Genomic DNA, 15,310 nt, shown 5'->3' on the forward strand with positions numbered 1-15,310 from the left:
GCATCCAAGGCAGTTTGTCTCAGAACTTCACGGTTGCACCTCTGAACTTGAGCATTTGAGGGGGAGTGTTTTAACTTCAATAACCGAATAGTTTTACCTGTCCTTTGGTATCTAGCAGATGTGCTAATTAGGTAGATACTTATCTCCTCCTTAAAGTAAGTTTCCTAAGGACATGCATTTGGCAATATTGGTTTAGCACGAATTACTGTATGTGCTTGAAAGTACAAAACTGTACTTCTTCAAAAATATCTCCGGTTCAGATGTGTTGCCAGAGCAGCCTGGCCTCCCCCCACTCCCATTAGTTCTGATGAGAGAGGTTTGATGCCTGTCACTGCGTGTAATCTGGACCTTCCTTTGTGAGTCATTCCTTCTCTCATTTTCTCAGAGCAAATACAAATCGCCCATCAAATGACAAGTGAAGGCACAGGGGAGGCAAGGGGAGGGAAATCAGAGCCGAAATCTGTTAGCTATTTGGAGTAATTGGTTATTTGCTGTGTTTGCTGGTTGGGAAGCAGAGCACATACTTTACGGTCTCTCCTGTTACGGGGGCTGGAGTCACCCGCAGATATTGGATCCTCGTTGCCGGAGCCCTTGGCTCCAGGCGCCTTTCCCCTCCTTGGCATTCCTGTGGTCTCCTCGGGGGGTGCACCCCTCCTCCCTCGATGCACACTGCAGGGGGGATAGCCCGGGGTGAAACTTGTCTGGCAAACTCCAGGGCCTCATCAGGCAGGAGGAGGCCCCAGCCCCCTGCAACCAGCCCTCCTTGTCTCTGCCTTCACCCCGTCATACTCCCCTCTTCCCAGAAGGTCTTTACTCTGGTCCACGAGGGACCTGTTTTCCCATCCAAAGAAAAAAAATTCATCTCAGAGACAAAATTCTCGACTCCCTGTGGAAATCTGCAGGGTGACAAGTTCTCCCTGAGGTCTCATTTCATGCCTTCCTATCTGTAACTGTCCTGTCCCTGTCTCCTCCTGCCCTCTAGCCTGGGTCAGGACAGTGCTTTGAACTTGGTGCAGTGCTCATGGCTGAGTAAAAATCCCCCGAGGATGTTCATTGAAGCTTATTAACCAAGCCAGTGTTTTTAACACCTCTCTGACATTAACTGAAGGGTAGGAAACCAGACCGAAGTAACAGCAAGTTCAAAATAGAAAATATTTGAAAAGTAATGTGATTTTGTGTATGAAAATGCACACAGTAACTAGAAAGTGGGTTGACTTTGGCACATAGTAGGTTCCCCCAGAATACTTTTAAAATAGAATTTAAGATAGCTAAGATTAGTGTCTGTAGTTTGATGAATGCTTTAGCAGTCCCGGGAAAGCCTTCAAAAATAGTTTTTCTCTTAAGTAGATTGTTGGAACTCTTGCTGAGCAAAACTGTCTACATAAGCAGAATGAAGAAGGTAAGGAAAACTTTTGCCCAGGCCCTACTGGAATCATCACAAAATCTGAATTCATGATGTCTCATTGCTTTCCTCATAAGTGAGAAGACTGTGATAGAATCTTCTTTCATTCACCCTACTGGATAGATCTCATTCCTCTAGGCTTTCTGCATGGGTGTATATGGTCATGCTGTCCTCAGAGGATCAAGTCATGAGCTCATGTATCTTATCTACCTTAGGCACCAGAGTTGGGAGAGGACTAGTAAGCTGGCATTCCACAGAGGTTCCCTACCCCACTTGGGTCTCCCATCCGGAACAGGCCAGTAGTCAAATTATTAGGTCCTGACCCTTCTCTGCTTACCATCTGCTTGACTTTGCTAGATTTCAGGCACACTTACTCACTGGGCCTTTTGGAAACAATTCAGCATTTTGGTTAAAGGTCTTCCCTTCCCTCCCACTTCTGCTGGTCCAGCTTGAAGTCAGAGTAAGCAGAGTAATGATCTCTATGACAGACACAGACGTAGGAAGACTATAGGGAATGTCAACAAGAGGTTGAAAGCCCAGTGTTTCACTTGTGGAAATAATTAAGTCATTTTTGTTGTAAGTATGTAAAGTTCTGCTGAATCAACATGGTAGCTGGCTGTGGGAATGTGTTTGTGTGGGTTTGGGGGGCATGAGAGGTTTAGTATGAATGGGGGGGCAGGTTTGAAATTGGGGTACTTGAATGTCTGGAGGTTTATCTGGTCTACTTGTAGGCATAAGTACTCCAATGCTACGTCTGCATTTGTATATGTGTGTGCACAAGCAAATAGTCTCTGTTGCTTAAAACTTTGGGCATTAATTAAACAATGAGAGGCATCATATCATTATTCTAGTTATGCAGATGTTGAACTTTAGGGCAGTGTTTGGGGATCAAACTGATGATGTTGGCAGTATCAACAAGGATATTTGTCATGGTAAACTTTACAGGTCATAAAGCCTCTTTGTAGACATCAGTTTAGCCTCACCATAATCTCAGTGTTGTGTTATATTATTACCATTTTGATGATAATGATTTGTGCTAAGAGAGAACTCACTTTCAACACACACTAGAATATCTACCTCTGGGTTGCCATAGGTAATGAAGTCCTGCTTAAAATTACTTTTAAAAAATAGACTTATTTTTTAGAGGTGGGTGTGAGTAGTTCCATATAGTGACCCAAGCAAAGTGTAACATTATAACTTTGGTGATAAATGGATTTGACTGGGAACTTTTCTCTTTGATTCAAATGGTCATCCTGGGAGAGAACACAAGTGAGACCCCTTCCCACCCTCAATTTTCCTCACTTAACAGAAAGTCAGGTTTAGAATTATTGTTGTCAGTTTTTCTGTTTATATTCACGAGATGTGTTAGGTCCACTGAATGAAAATAGGAGATTAAATGTTCAGTGTGTGCTGTGCTGATTTGGGTCTTCAGAGGGATTAGACTACCCATTACACTGGATCAAGCCCAGAGAAGCATGTCTTTGTTACATGGCTCTGGTTGCTCAGGAACTGAATGCTGGCTATTAGCTGAAATTGGAGAGGCTGCCAGTCCGTGCCTTGATCAGACTTACTTGCTTGGCTGGCTGAACGATGAGGGGCTTTGAACTTTGGGTACGGGGATATAAAGTTTTGATGGCCAGATTTCTTGCTAAAGCCTGAGATGACACTTAGCAATCAAGCCTTTTGCATTTGTTTTTCCTCCTTGCCATGCTCCAAGACTAGATGCTTGGCTATTGCAAAGTAAGGTCAAGCGCACACTTGGAACTTGAGAAAATATGCCCATTACCCTTCTGGAGTTTTGGATTATGATTCCACTGACATGGGGCAGGGGGTGGAGCTGGCTTTGATAATCAGGGTTAAGACTGGAAGGGCCATCCTATTTCTGTTGGGCTCATTCTTATAGGTGTGCTAACTTATTCTGGGACTTTCTGAGGGAGAGAAGGAAGAAATGGGCTTGAAATAACTCTACCAGAAGCCAAATTAGTAAACTAGCAGGAATGGTATTTTCAAGTCGTGTCTATGAGTGTGTTAAAAACACAACTTGATTTTCCTGTAATTCAATTTAATTTTGAGCTCACATTTTTCCTGATGGCAGAAAAGCCCTGGTATCCTTCAGCAGTTCAGGTTTAAGTGAGTCAGTTCTGGGCTCTTCTTCCTTGCCCTTCACTTTGGGAGGCAGTTAAATTCTGGATTGGGCTTCCCTAATGTTATGACCTCCACAGGCAGAGATCCCTGATCACCAGTATGTGTCTGCCCTGCCAACATAGGTCTGTTGATTTCTGGGCACTTGGACCACATAGATAAAATATTATCTCAGCCATAAGATCCTTTCAGGTCCCCTGGCTTTCTCTCTCTTGACTAATTTTCAAGCCCTTCTGGGGAACATGGTACAATGTGGCTGCTCTTTCATGACACTCTGGGGTCAGGAAATGCTGAGGGCTCTGTGGCTCTCTCTCCCATGACACCCATGCAGTCATCTCTGCCAAATGCTCCCTGTGCCCATTCCTCTGGTAACTCCTGGGCCGCTGTTTACCAGATCCCCAAAGTTATGGAGGGGTCTCTTCCATACACACTTTGGAGCTAACCTGGGATCAAAACCATCACAAATCTCTTAATTCTTTATTCCTCCCATGCTCTATGCTTTTATCTCCTCTAGATAGGGTGGGAAAACTGGCTGGACAAAATATCTTCTTAAACCTATTTTTAAAAAAGCAATATTATCTGCTTTTTGGAAATTTAAAAGCCAAATATCTCCCTTCATCCCTGCTGCTTAGGCATTCATATATTCATCAAATATTTACTGAACTCCAAATATGTGCCAGTACTAGGGATGTGTTTGAAGTACTGGGGGTATAGTGTTAAGAAAGATAAAGGTCTCTGCCCTCATGGGGAAGGAGATATAACAAACAAGTACCTAAATAAAATATATGGCATGTCATATGGTAATAATTGCTAGGGAGAAAAAGCAAGGAAGAGGGGATAAGATTTTCTGGGGAAAAGGGTCATGATTTAAAGTCTGGTGAAGAAGGGGGGTAAAGCAGATTGTATTTGAGTCAAGGCTTGAACGAGGCGAAGAAGTGATCCATGTATCTATGAGAGGAATAGAGCTCTTGGTTAAGAGCAGGTGGGTGCTGGAAGTGCTCAAGGACCAAGCAGGCCAGTGTGGCTGGATGTGTTCCACCATACAGGACTATTGTGTTGAGGATATTTGGGGGGACAAGGTTTGAAAGCAGGGATACCAGTTGGTAGACTAGTGCAATATTCCAGATGGTAGAGAACAGGAGGGTAATGATTTGGGAGAAGTGGTCTGATTCTGAATATGTACTGAAGCTGGCACAAAAGGATTTGCTAATGGGCTTGATGTGGGGCATGAGGAAATGACTCAAAGGTGACCGCAGGGTTTGGGGCCGAGTATCTGGAAGGAAGGTGTTGCTATTTATTTACATGAGGGAGACTGGAAGGAGCAGGTGGGTGGAGGATGGTCAGGAATTGGATTCTGGATGTGATACATTTGAGATGCTTATTAGATGTGCAGTGAGAGATGTGAAATGGGGACTGGAATTCAGAGAAGTCATCCAGGCTAGAGAGAGCTCAGCATGGGATCTATTAGCATCTGTGCCATTTAAAGATGTAAGTCTCAAGGGGAATCCCAGGGAATGAGAGTGGATGGAAAGAAGAGGTCTGAGCACAGAGCCTTGGAGCACTCACATGATCAAAGGGTGGGTGACCAGGAGTGATCAGTAGAGACTGAGAAGGCTTGGCTGGTGATGGGGGAAGACACCACCTTGGTCCTCTGCAAAGCGAGGGGGATGTTTCAAGGACAGAGTAGTGACTGCTTACATCAACTACTGCTGCTAGATTGATCATTGAAGTCACTGGTGAGCTTGACAAGTTTCGGATGAACAGAGACAATGGAAAGCAAGAATTAGACACAAGTGTAGCTGACTCTTTGTAAAAGTTTTCCTGTAAAGGGGAGAAAGAGATGAGCTGGGAGCCAATGGAGAAAGAGTGTTTTCTTTAAATGACAGGGAACTAGTCACATGTTTAAATGCTGATGGAATGACCCAGTAGAGATGGGAGTCTGGCCTGGGCTCTGGTGAAGAGGATCATGGAGTGGTGCCCTTGAGTAGGCCAAGGGCACGGGACCTAGGGCACGAGCGCAGCCGTTGGCCTTGGGTTGGGATGTGAGCCGAGCATGCGTGGTGATAGGCAGAAAGGCAGGATGTGGTGTAGGGGCTGGTGAGGGCTTGAGGATGGTCTTTTCTGATTGCTTCTGCTTCCCAAGAGAAGGAGGAAATAGGGTCACTGCAAGAGGGAGGAGGTGGAGGACATCTGAGGAAAAAGCAGAAGGTATAGGGTGGTGGTGTTAGGGGATGGGAGAACTCAAGGACTGGGAAATTAAGGTGGTGTGGACGGCCAGCTCTGGGACCCACTTGAGGCTGTGATGAGAACTTGGAGTGAGAGCAGCACCTGGCTTGCTGTTTCCCTCTGGCCACATTTGGTTGTACGGGGCACATGCGCCCTTGTGTTAAACCCAGGTTGGGTCGGCTGGGAGTATGGAAGTATGTTAGTGCTCCAGAGAGGGGCAAGGGAGTAGAAGCAGGGAAGATCAAGGGGTAGGTAGAGGATTGTAGAGGCAAAAAATAGCTACTCAACATACAAATAGAAGCAAAAAATACATATAAATAGAGGCAAATAATAAACTAGTTACCATACAAATTACAATTCTGTTGCACATATCATTTCTGCCCAGGGGGTGGAATTAGAAGTTAGCCTGTGGGATGCTGGCTGAAAAGGGGGACAGGAGCCACTGAACGGCAGGCCAGCTGGTGTCACCTGGAATGAGGAAGGCCACCACCTGTGCTCCTCACCAGCCCTGTGTCTGCCAGGGAGAACCAGCCCCTGGTTCCTGCCTGGAACTGTGAGGGATGAGGCAGTTACAGCTGGGAGGGGTTCTTGAGGATGACTGGGTGTGCTAAAATTTAGATCTTTTTCGGTGACCATTTGATCTTATAAAAATTTTTTTTGACTCTTATTTCTTTAAGATACATACTTGAGATTCCCGCTTTTGTAGTTGTTTTAGAGATTATAAGCTTGTATTTGATCATTTGTTTTTTTTTTTTATTTCAACAGCTCCATTGAGATAATCCACATGATATAAGTTCCTATTTATTGTACAATTCAGTGTTTTTTAGTATATTAACAGAGTTGTGCAGCCATCATCATCATCGATTTTAGAACATTTTTGTCACTCCAAAGAGATCCTGTACCCAAGGATACACCTGCCAGCTCCTCCCAACCACTCCCAGCTCTAGGTGACCACTCATCTACTTTTTGTCTCAGGTCTGACTATTATGGACATTTCATATATATGCAGTCATAGAGTATGTGGTCTTTTGTGACTGACTTGTTTCACTCAGCTCATTTTTTTCAAGGTTCATCCATGTTGTACTGCCCATCAATTAATTCTTCACTGCTTTTTATTGCCGGATAATATGCCATTGTGTGGATATATCACATTTTCTTTATCCATTCATCAACTGATGGACATTCGGATCCAATGTTTTGTCTGTTATGAATGATACTTCTCTGAACATTTCTGCATAAGTTTTGGTGTAGATGTAAGTTCTCATTTCTCTTTGGTTTTACAACTAGGAGTAGAATTGCTGGGTCATGCGATAACTCTCTGTTGAATGTTTTGAAGAACTGCTAGATTGCTTTCCAAAGTGACTGTACCTTTATACATTCTCATCAGTAATGTTCCAATTTCTCTGCATCTTCACCAATACTTGTTATTATCTGACTTTTTATGATAGCCAACCTGGTGGATGTGCAGTGTTTTCTCACAGTTGTTTCAATTTGTGTTTCCCTGTTGGCTAATGATGAGCACCTTTTCCTGTGCTTATTATCCATCTATTGATTTTCTTTGGAGAAATGCCTATTTAAATACACTGCTCCTTTTTGGTTGGGCTTTTTGGCTTTTTATTATTGAGCTGTGTGAGTTCTCCATATAATCTGGTTACAAATCTCTTCTCTGGTATACACTTTGTAAGTATTTTCTATTGTTCTGGGATTATCTTTTTATTTTCTTGGTCATGTTTTTTCTGAGGCATCCTGGTATTATCCTTTATTTTAAAAATCTTTAATTTTTAAAATTATGGAAGGAATATGTGCACACCATGAAAAATTAGAAAATTTTGAGTGATGCACAAAAATAGAAGGAATAAACAAAACATTTATAATGTCATTCAGAGGTAATTGCTATGAACACTTGGGGCTTGATCTCTTTACTAAAATGAAATCAAATTATTCATTTTTTAACCTTTTATAAATCTCATTTGTTCTGAATAACTTTCCATGTCAATAAATGTATTTCAACAGCATCATTTTTTATGCTGCATAACATTTAATCATGTGGATGTTCAGTTTCCCAAACAGTTCCTTTCTGTTGGATACTGAAGTTGTTTCCAATTTTTACTATTATAAATGAAGTTAAATCTTTATGTATATCTACCATTACTTTCTTTGGATAGATTTCCAGAACAGGTTGATGGGTCAAAGTGCATGCACACTTTTAAGGCTGTGGAAACATGCAGCCAAATTGCCTTCTGGAGTAGACTGTGGCCAGCTATGCTCCCACTGGCAGTTTTGTGAGAGAGCCAGCCCTTGCCCTAGAAACTAACCTGGTCCACACCAAAGACACAATAATATCATGATCAGTGATAGCTGTAAATACTGACATTGCCCTTATGTGCTAGGCACTGTTCTAAGCTCTTTCTACCTATTGACTCACTTATTCCTCACCATACCCCTATAAAATTGGTACTATTATTTATTCATTTTAAAGATTATTAAGGCACAGAGAAGTTAAGTAGTTATCCGAGGTCACACAGCCAGGAGTGGCAGGATTTGAACTCTGCTAGTCTGGCTCCCAAATCCTGGTTCCCAATCACCCTGATTTACAGCCTTTTTGTGTCCACATCACATGAAAATTATTGGCAGAGGCAGCCCTATTTACAAAAGCCCAGAAGGGAGAATTTCTGGTACTATTAAGCACAATATTGCCCATTGCTTTAGGATATTCTTTATAAAATGCTAAGAAAGCTTCCTTTTATTCTTAATTGAACGAGAGTGAGTAAATGGGAGTGAATGGAGAGTTTCATTTAAAACTTAAAAACTGGGATCCCTGGGTGGCGCAGCGGTTTGGCGCCTGCCTTTGGCCCAGGGCGCGATCCTGGAGACCCGGGATCGGATCCCACATCAGGCTCCCGGTGCATGGAGCCTGCTTCTCGAATCCCACATCAGGCTCCCGGTGCATGGAGCCTGCTTCTCCCTCCACCTGTGTCTCTGCCTCTCTCTCTCTCTCTGTGACTATCATAAATAAGTAAAAAATTAAAAAAAAAATTTAAAACTTAAAAACTGAAGATTTTATCGTTTGTTTCTCCCCCTTTCTTATTTGCATGTTATAGATTAGGGGTGGCAAATTTTTTCTTAAAGAGTCAGGGAGTTGGGATCCCTGGGTGGCGCAGCGGTTTGGCGCCTGCCTTTGGCCCAGGGCGCGATCCTGGAGACCCGGGATCGAATCCCACGTCGGGCTCCCGGTGCATGGAGCCTGCTTCTCCCTCTGCCTGTGTCTCTGCCTCTCTCTCTCTCTCTCTGTATGACTATCATAAATAAATAATAAAAAAAAATTTAAAAAAAAAAAAAAAAAAGAGTCAGGGAGTTGGGAGTGCCTGAGTGGCACAGTCGGTTAAGCATCTGATTCTTGTTTTTGGTTCAGGTTGTGATCTCATGGTCAGGAGATCGAGCCTCACTGCTCCTACACCAACCCCACTTTCCTTCTCTCAAATAAATAAATAAAACCTTTTTTTTTTTTAAAGGGCCAGAGAGTAAATATTTTAGATTTGGGGGATTTAAGGTCTCTGTCTCAACTACTCAACTCTGCTATTGTAGCTGAAAAGCTGCCACAGATTATATTTAAATTATAAAAGCAAGTGGCCAGGCCAGTAGGCAGTAGTTTGCAAATTTCTGTTATAGATGATCATGTTGGTTTTCCCTCTTTAATCACTGATGTCAAGCCACTCCTGCATTGTGGAATAATCCCTCTTGACCATGGCAGATCTATTGCTGTAATCTATTAGTATCTTAATGTCTCTATTCAGGAATGGGATTAAGCTGTGTGTGTGTGTGTGTGTGTGTGTGTGTGTGTGTGTGTGTAATAAAGAATGATCTAATCTTTGAAAGACTGATAGAACTTTGTTCCAAAGGAACCATCTTGGCCTGATGTCTGTTTGGAAGTACTTTTTCCATGTTCAGGGTTACTGATCTCTTCATGTTTTCTATTATTTTTGAATCAATTTTGGGAATTTATGCTCTTCAAGAAAATTTCTTGCTTTATCTACATTTTCCATTTTGTCACTGATTTGGTTGTAGTAAATCTCTTAATATTTTAATTCTCTCTATAATATTCTATTTGATCTTTCTCATTCCTCATGGTGTATCTGCTTCTAAACATTAGATTTGATAATATTTATTTTATTGGTCTTTGAAAGTTTGCTCTGAGATTTAATTATAATTTATAATACTCTTCTCCTTCCTAATATATTAGTTCTACTTGTCAAATTTTGGTCTTCTTATTTTTCATTTTGCAATTTCTAGAGCTATCAGATTATTTTCATTCTTTTTATATAAAAGCAAGAGAACTTAAGATTGAATTTTTCTTTGAAGACTTTTTTTTTAAAGATTTTAATTTATTTAGTCATGAGAGACACACAAAGAGAGAGGCAGAGACATAGGCAGAGAGAGAAGCAGGCTCCCTTTGGGGAGCCTGATGCGAGACTGGATCCCAAGATCTCAGGATCACAACCTGAGCGAAAGGTGGACACTCAACCACTGAGCCACCCAGACACACCTCTTTGAGGACAAATTTGCTCTAACCTGAAAATTTGGGGGCAGATTCCTCTCACTGTTGGTATTTTCTAAGTATCTATGATTTTAGTTTTGATTTTCTCTTTGACCCAGGAGAGTTTAAAGTGTGCCTTTAAATTTCTAAAAGGTTGAGATTTTTCATTCTTAAATTTCTCATTAGTTTCTAGTTTTACTGTGTTATGCTAAGAGAATGTGACTGATACGGCTTTTTCTTGTACTTTATTGAGATTTGCTTGTGGCTTTTAATTTTTTCTAAGTGCTCCAGTGGTGTTGGAAAAGAAGGTATTCTTTCTGTCTTTAAATCACATGTTTGTCTTCTTAATTGACATTGTTAGTGGTATTCAGATTTTCTGTCTTAATATTCCTTTTTAAAAAAATTATTGGGTTTTTCAAGATTGTGGGAAGTGTAACAACTCTCCCACAACTAGTGTGCTTCTGTTATTTCTTTGGACAGAACACACTGGTTGGTTGCCTATTTGTGCCTGACTCTGAGCCTGAATAATAAACTCAAATCTTTACGTATCTGGGCTGGGGAAAAGAAGAAAGACTTAGGAGGGATTAGCTAAACTGGCTTCCAATCTAGCCATTTCTATTTGTGTGCAATATATGCTTGCGTGTTGGTGTGTGTACTTTTGTGGGGTATATGTGCATTGCAGTATAAACATCTCTCTTGGGAATGTCTATGTAAATATATTTTTCTGTGTTATACCTTTGGTATATATGTCTGCATATGTTCAGTCACCCATGGCATCTTTCTCTTTAAATTAAACTTACCATATCAGGGCTAGGATGGGCCTTGCCTCAGTGCTGGCTTTTTCTAGAGTGGTTATAAGCCAGAAACTCTGCTATGCTGTCTCTAACTCATCTGAATGGCCTTTTCTCTCCTCTGGCTGCAGAAGGCCCTCCTGGTAAGTTGTTCTGACAATGATGCTCTGTAGATTCAGCCTTACTCTGATACCCATACTCTGTGCTGTGTGTCTGGGGATCACATTCTGGCCACACAGTGGGTGATAGGGCCACACTACCAGTATGGGTGGAGACTCTGATAACCTCATCCTACCCTGTCCCCTTTGTGCCTGCTCAGGTACTGTTGGCCTGGTTCTAGCTGGTTCTCACCCATAAGAAGCCAGAACTCAAAGGACTGAACATTAATTTAAAGGGAGCCACCAGCATTTTCACAATCTCAATGATTTTATAGTATCAGAGCAGAATTTTGGGAGATCTCCTAGCATACCCCTATACAGAGGAGGAAAAGCAAGTTCCAGATGGGCTTTCCTCACACCTTGTCTTTGGCCCTTCCCACTAACTGAGTGAGTTTTAATGGTATTGACAGGCACAGAATGAGTGCCCAGCTCCAGGGAGGATTTGGAAGGAGACTGAGGAAGAATGACCGTCCTGCCTTCAGGAGGCTTGCTGACTCCCTGGGTGATGGGACAGTCACGTCTAGACAGGACAGAGCTGGAGGAACATTCTAGACACAAGAGCTAAGAGAGACTATAGACATACCATGTGCAGGATGTGTGGAGCTGAGGAGACTGGTATGTGTTACAACAGAAGGACAGGGGAGAGAGTGTGTTGTCACAAACTTCTTTTCTTTTCACCTAATTTCCTTCATATAGCATACTGTCTTTTGCATAATGGGAACTTAGTAAGCATTTGTTGATTTTCAGGAACTCTGCCTTGATTTGACCTTGGGAAGGCCAAGTTCTGATTTTTCATGCTTCTTCTTTTTTAGGAGCTGGGAAGGCAGGATAGCTCTTTGGGGTCTGAATTCTCCTGGGTCTACTGCATTTATTCATAAATACCACATTACTGACATTTTCCATTAAAGAGTTACTATATGTACCTTCTGAGGGTATGACAATGATCATGTCCACATTACAGAAAGGAAAAGGGAGGACCAAGAGCTTAACAGCATCACACAATGAATGAAGGGCAGAGCCAGGACCAGAGCCTCCTCCCAAAGCCGAGCAGGTGTTCAAATGTTTTTTCTGATCTGGTCTGCACAGTCTGTCCCTGGAGTGATGGGGAGTTCTGGCTGTCTGCTTCCTGGAACTCATCCAATAGGAGAGCTTTGAAGTCCATGCCGGCCCATCAGCCTTGCTATGTGTCTGGTCCAGAAAGGCCTTGCTCGACAAATTCTGTTTCTGAAGTTATCTCTTTTTTTTCTATCCACTTAGGAGGAAGAGTTCATTGACTGGTGGAGCAAATTCTTTGCCTCCACAGGGGAGAGGGAAAAGTGCGGCTCATACTTGGAGAAGGGCTTTGACACTCTAAAGGTGAGGCCTTTCTGCAGTGTGCTCTTTGGCTAAAAGACCCTGGGCACACATGAGGGACAGTGGGGGTGCCACAGAAGACAAAACATATACTCATATGTAACTTCCTTTGACTATATGTGTGTATCTCCTCATTCGGTGCCTGAGAGCCGATGAGTCCTGATGAATTAATTGAGGTGAGAAAGCTCACCCACTGATTTAGAGCAAGAAGTCAGTGTGGGCTGGAATTACCAAGAAAGTATTTTTGGAAGAATGTTGAAAAATACTGAAGTATTTATGGGTGAAATAATGCCTGGCCTGGGGTTTGTTGGAATATGCTTTAAAAAAAAAAGAAAAAAGAAAAGAAAGGAAAAGAAAAAGAAAGAAAGGAAAGAAAAATAAACAGGAAGATAGATGATATGAGTGGCCCTCTGGTAGATTTTCAAAATATTAAAAATTATGAAAATTGCAAAATATTGAAAACTGTTAAAGCTTGGAGATGGGTACTTAGGGATTTGTTATACTATTCTGTTTCTTTTCAAGTTATTTGAACTTTTCTATAATAAAAAATTTGTATTAAAATGAAAAGGAAAAAGTCAGCTTGAGAATGTAGCTCTGATTACTCCACCCCTACAGTTGGGACAGAAATTGCCTAAGAAATATAAAAATATGGTAAACTTTGTTTCCATTAAAAAAAAGCACCCCCTATCTCCCCCCAAAGCCAACCAACCAAACAAAAATAAAGCCAGGCATGAGTCAGCCAAATTCTGGTATTTTGAGGAAATTCCATAAATACAATTAGGCTTTTTAAAAGTAGACTCCTTTTAAAAAAGATAACCAGAGGTGACTCAAAGTTATACTCCGAAGGAGTCGGGAGGATCCTGGAGTGGGTTGCCAAATGCATTCAGGATGCTGTTACAGTAGAATTGCAGATAAACAAGGAATAGTATTTTAGTATAAGTATCTTACATAATTATTAGATAAGTATGTCTTATGCCCCAATTGCATGTGACATACTTATCTAACAAAATTACTTGCTATTTATTTGAGATTCAAATTTGAATGGGTGTCCTGTATTTTGCCTTGGTTTATCTGGCATGCCAGCTTAGAGAAAGTATGCAAAGGCTGTTAGAGACAGGAAAGGGGCCCGAAGAGCACCCCAAAGAGGACTGGCTGAATGGGATTGGAGGTCATTTGGAGTGGTGGGTGGTCTGGGCTTTCAGGTAGCTCTGCTGGCTGAAAGCCTTTGGTGGCCACTCTGGAGGGTGATTCTACAAGGTGGCAAGAGTGGTCTCTGACACACTAGGGGCCTCTGGGTGAACTGTGGCTGGAGGCCTGGATGTGCAGAGATGAGGAGAGCAGTGGATCCAAAGGCATAGGCCTCCTTAGGCAGCAAATTCTTCATTGACTTACAGTTGGGTGTGTGAGGTTGGGCAAAGAGACTAAACTATTTGTGTACCAGGAAGAAGGTCCGACACATTAGGTCTGGCATGTGGTACTGTGGCCTTGCCAGAAAATGAGAGAAACCAAGAGTGAGGACTCCTGCCAGCGTGGCCCATGGCCCTGGCCCCTTTGCTGCTCCCTCAGAGGCCGGACATAGAACTGGCACCCAGCCCTCCAGACTGACCTCTCCAAGGAGATCTCTGACAGTGTCCAAGTGAAGATGGACCATCCCAAACAAAACACATTCAACCTGTTTCTGGGGGAAAAAAACCAGACCTGGAAGGAACACTGGTCCTTAAAGCATAAGTAAATAAAAGAAAACCACCACCAAGAGTTTTTGTAAAATAGCCTGTAGCAATATGGAGAGAATGGACAACACAATGGGTAGGGAAAAAAACTCATATTTTGGAAATTACTAGCATGGGGGAAATGTACAACTCATAGTATCGGTAGCAAAGATAGAAAACAAAAGATACAAACAAGAAAGCATAAAAAAACAGAAATCCTAGAAAAACACAATAGAAAAAATAATACATATTTCTTTTCCTAGTAAATGAAAATGTATTAAGCTTCTCTAATAAGTGATAAGGGCTCTCAGATGAAATAAAATTCAAAACTCACTAGACTGTTCTTAAGAGGTATGTCTAAAATAGTACAACTCAGAATATCTAAAAAATAAATATTTTGGCAAACAAAATAAGTGCAAATAAAAGAGAAACATATAATTTAAAGTAAGAAGCAAAGGAAGCAAAATGGGGTGTTTTATATAAATAGAAGATACACGTCTCAATGAGAAAATGCCCACACATTCATGTACAGGAAAATAAAGCTTAGAAATATTTAAAGCAAAAATTGCTGGAAGTTCTAAACTCATACCTCACACAAATGAAAGCAAGAAATGAGAGAAATTAAAGTTGCAGTAGGGTCTTTAAATGCTTTTTTAAAATTTTTATTTATTTATTTATGATAGTCACAGAGAGAGAGAGAGAGGCAGAGACACAGGCAGAGGGAGAAGCAGGCTCCATGCACTGGGAGCCCGACGTGGGATTTGATCCCAGGTCTCCAGGATCGCGCCCTGGGCCAAAGGCAGGCGCCAAACCGCTGCACCACCCAGGGATCCCATGCAGTAGGGTCTTTAATGCACCTCTCTCCTAGGCAGATAAAGCAGAAAGTAAATAAATAAGGAAATAAGAGATCTGAATAACAAGGTAAATATTTTAAAGCTACATTAAAAGTAGATTTAAAATAGAGAATAAAAATAATAAAAAATAGAGAATATAAT

General features: G+C 41.7%; 1 protein-coding gene across 22 annotated transcripts in view; it reads left to right on the plus strand.

Annotated features, from left to right (window-relative positions):
* DYSF (dysferlin) overlaps positions 1–15,310 on the plus strand; it is a 217,632-nt gene that overhangs the window by 171,439 nt on the left and 30,883 nt on the right. For all 22 annotated transcript variants that reach the window (XM_041755218.1, XM_041755223.1, XM_041755224.1 and 19 more), the window contains one exon: positions 12,511–12,609. In XM_041755218.1, the coding sequence (XP_041611152.1) occupies positions 12,511–12,609 (99 nt within the window). The remainder of the gene's footprint in view (positions 1–12,510; positions 12,610–15,310) is intronic.

This window comes from Vulpes lagopus, chromosome 5 (genome assembly GCF_018345385.1).
Source record: "Vulpes lagopus strain Blue_001 chromosome 5, ASM1834538v1, whole genome shotgun sequence".
Taxonomy (NCBI): domain Eukaryota; kingdom Metazoa; phylum Chordata; class Mammalia; order Carnivora; family Canidae; genus Vulpes; species Vulpes lagopus.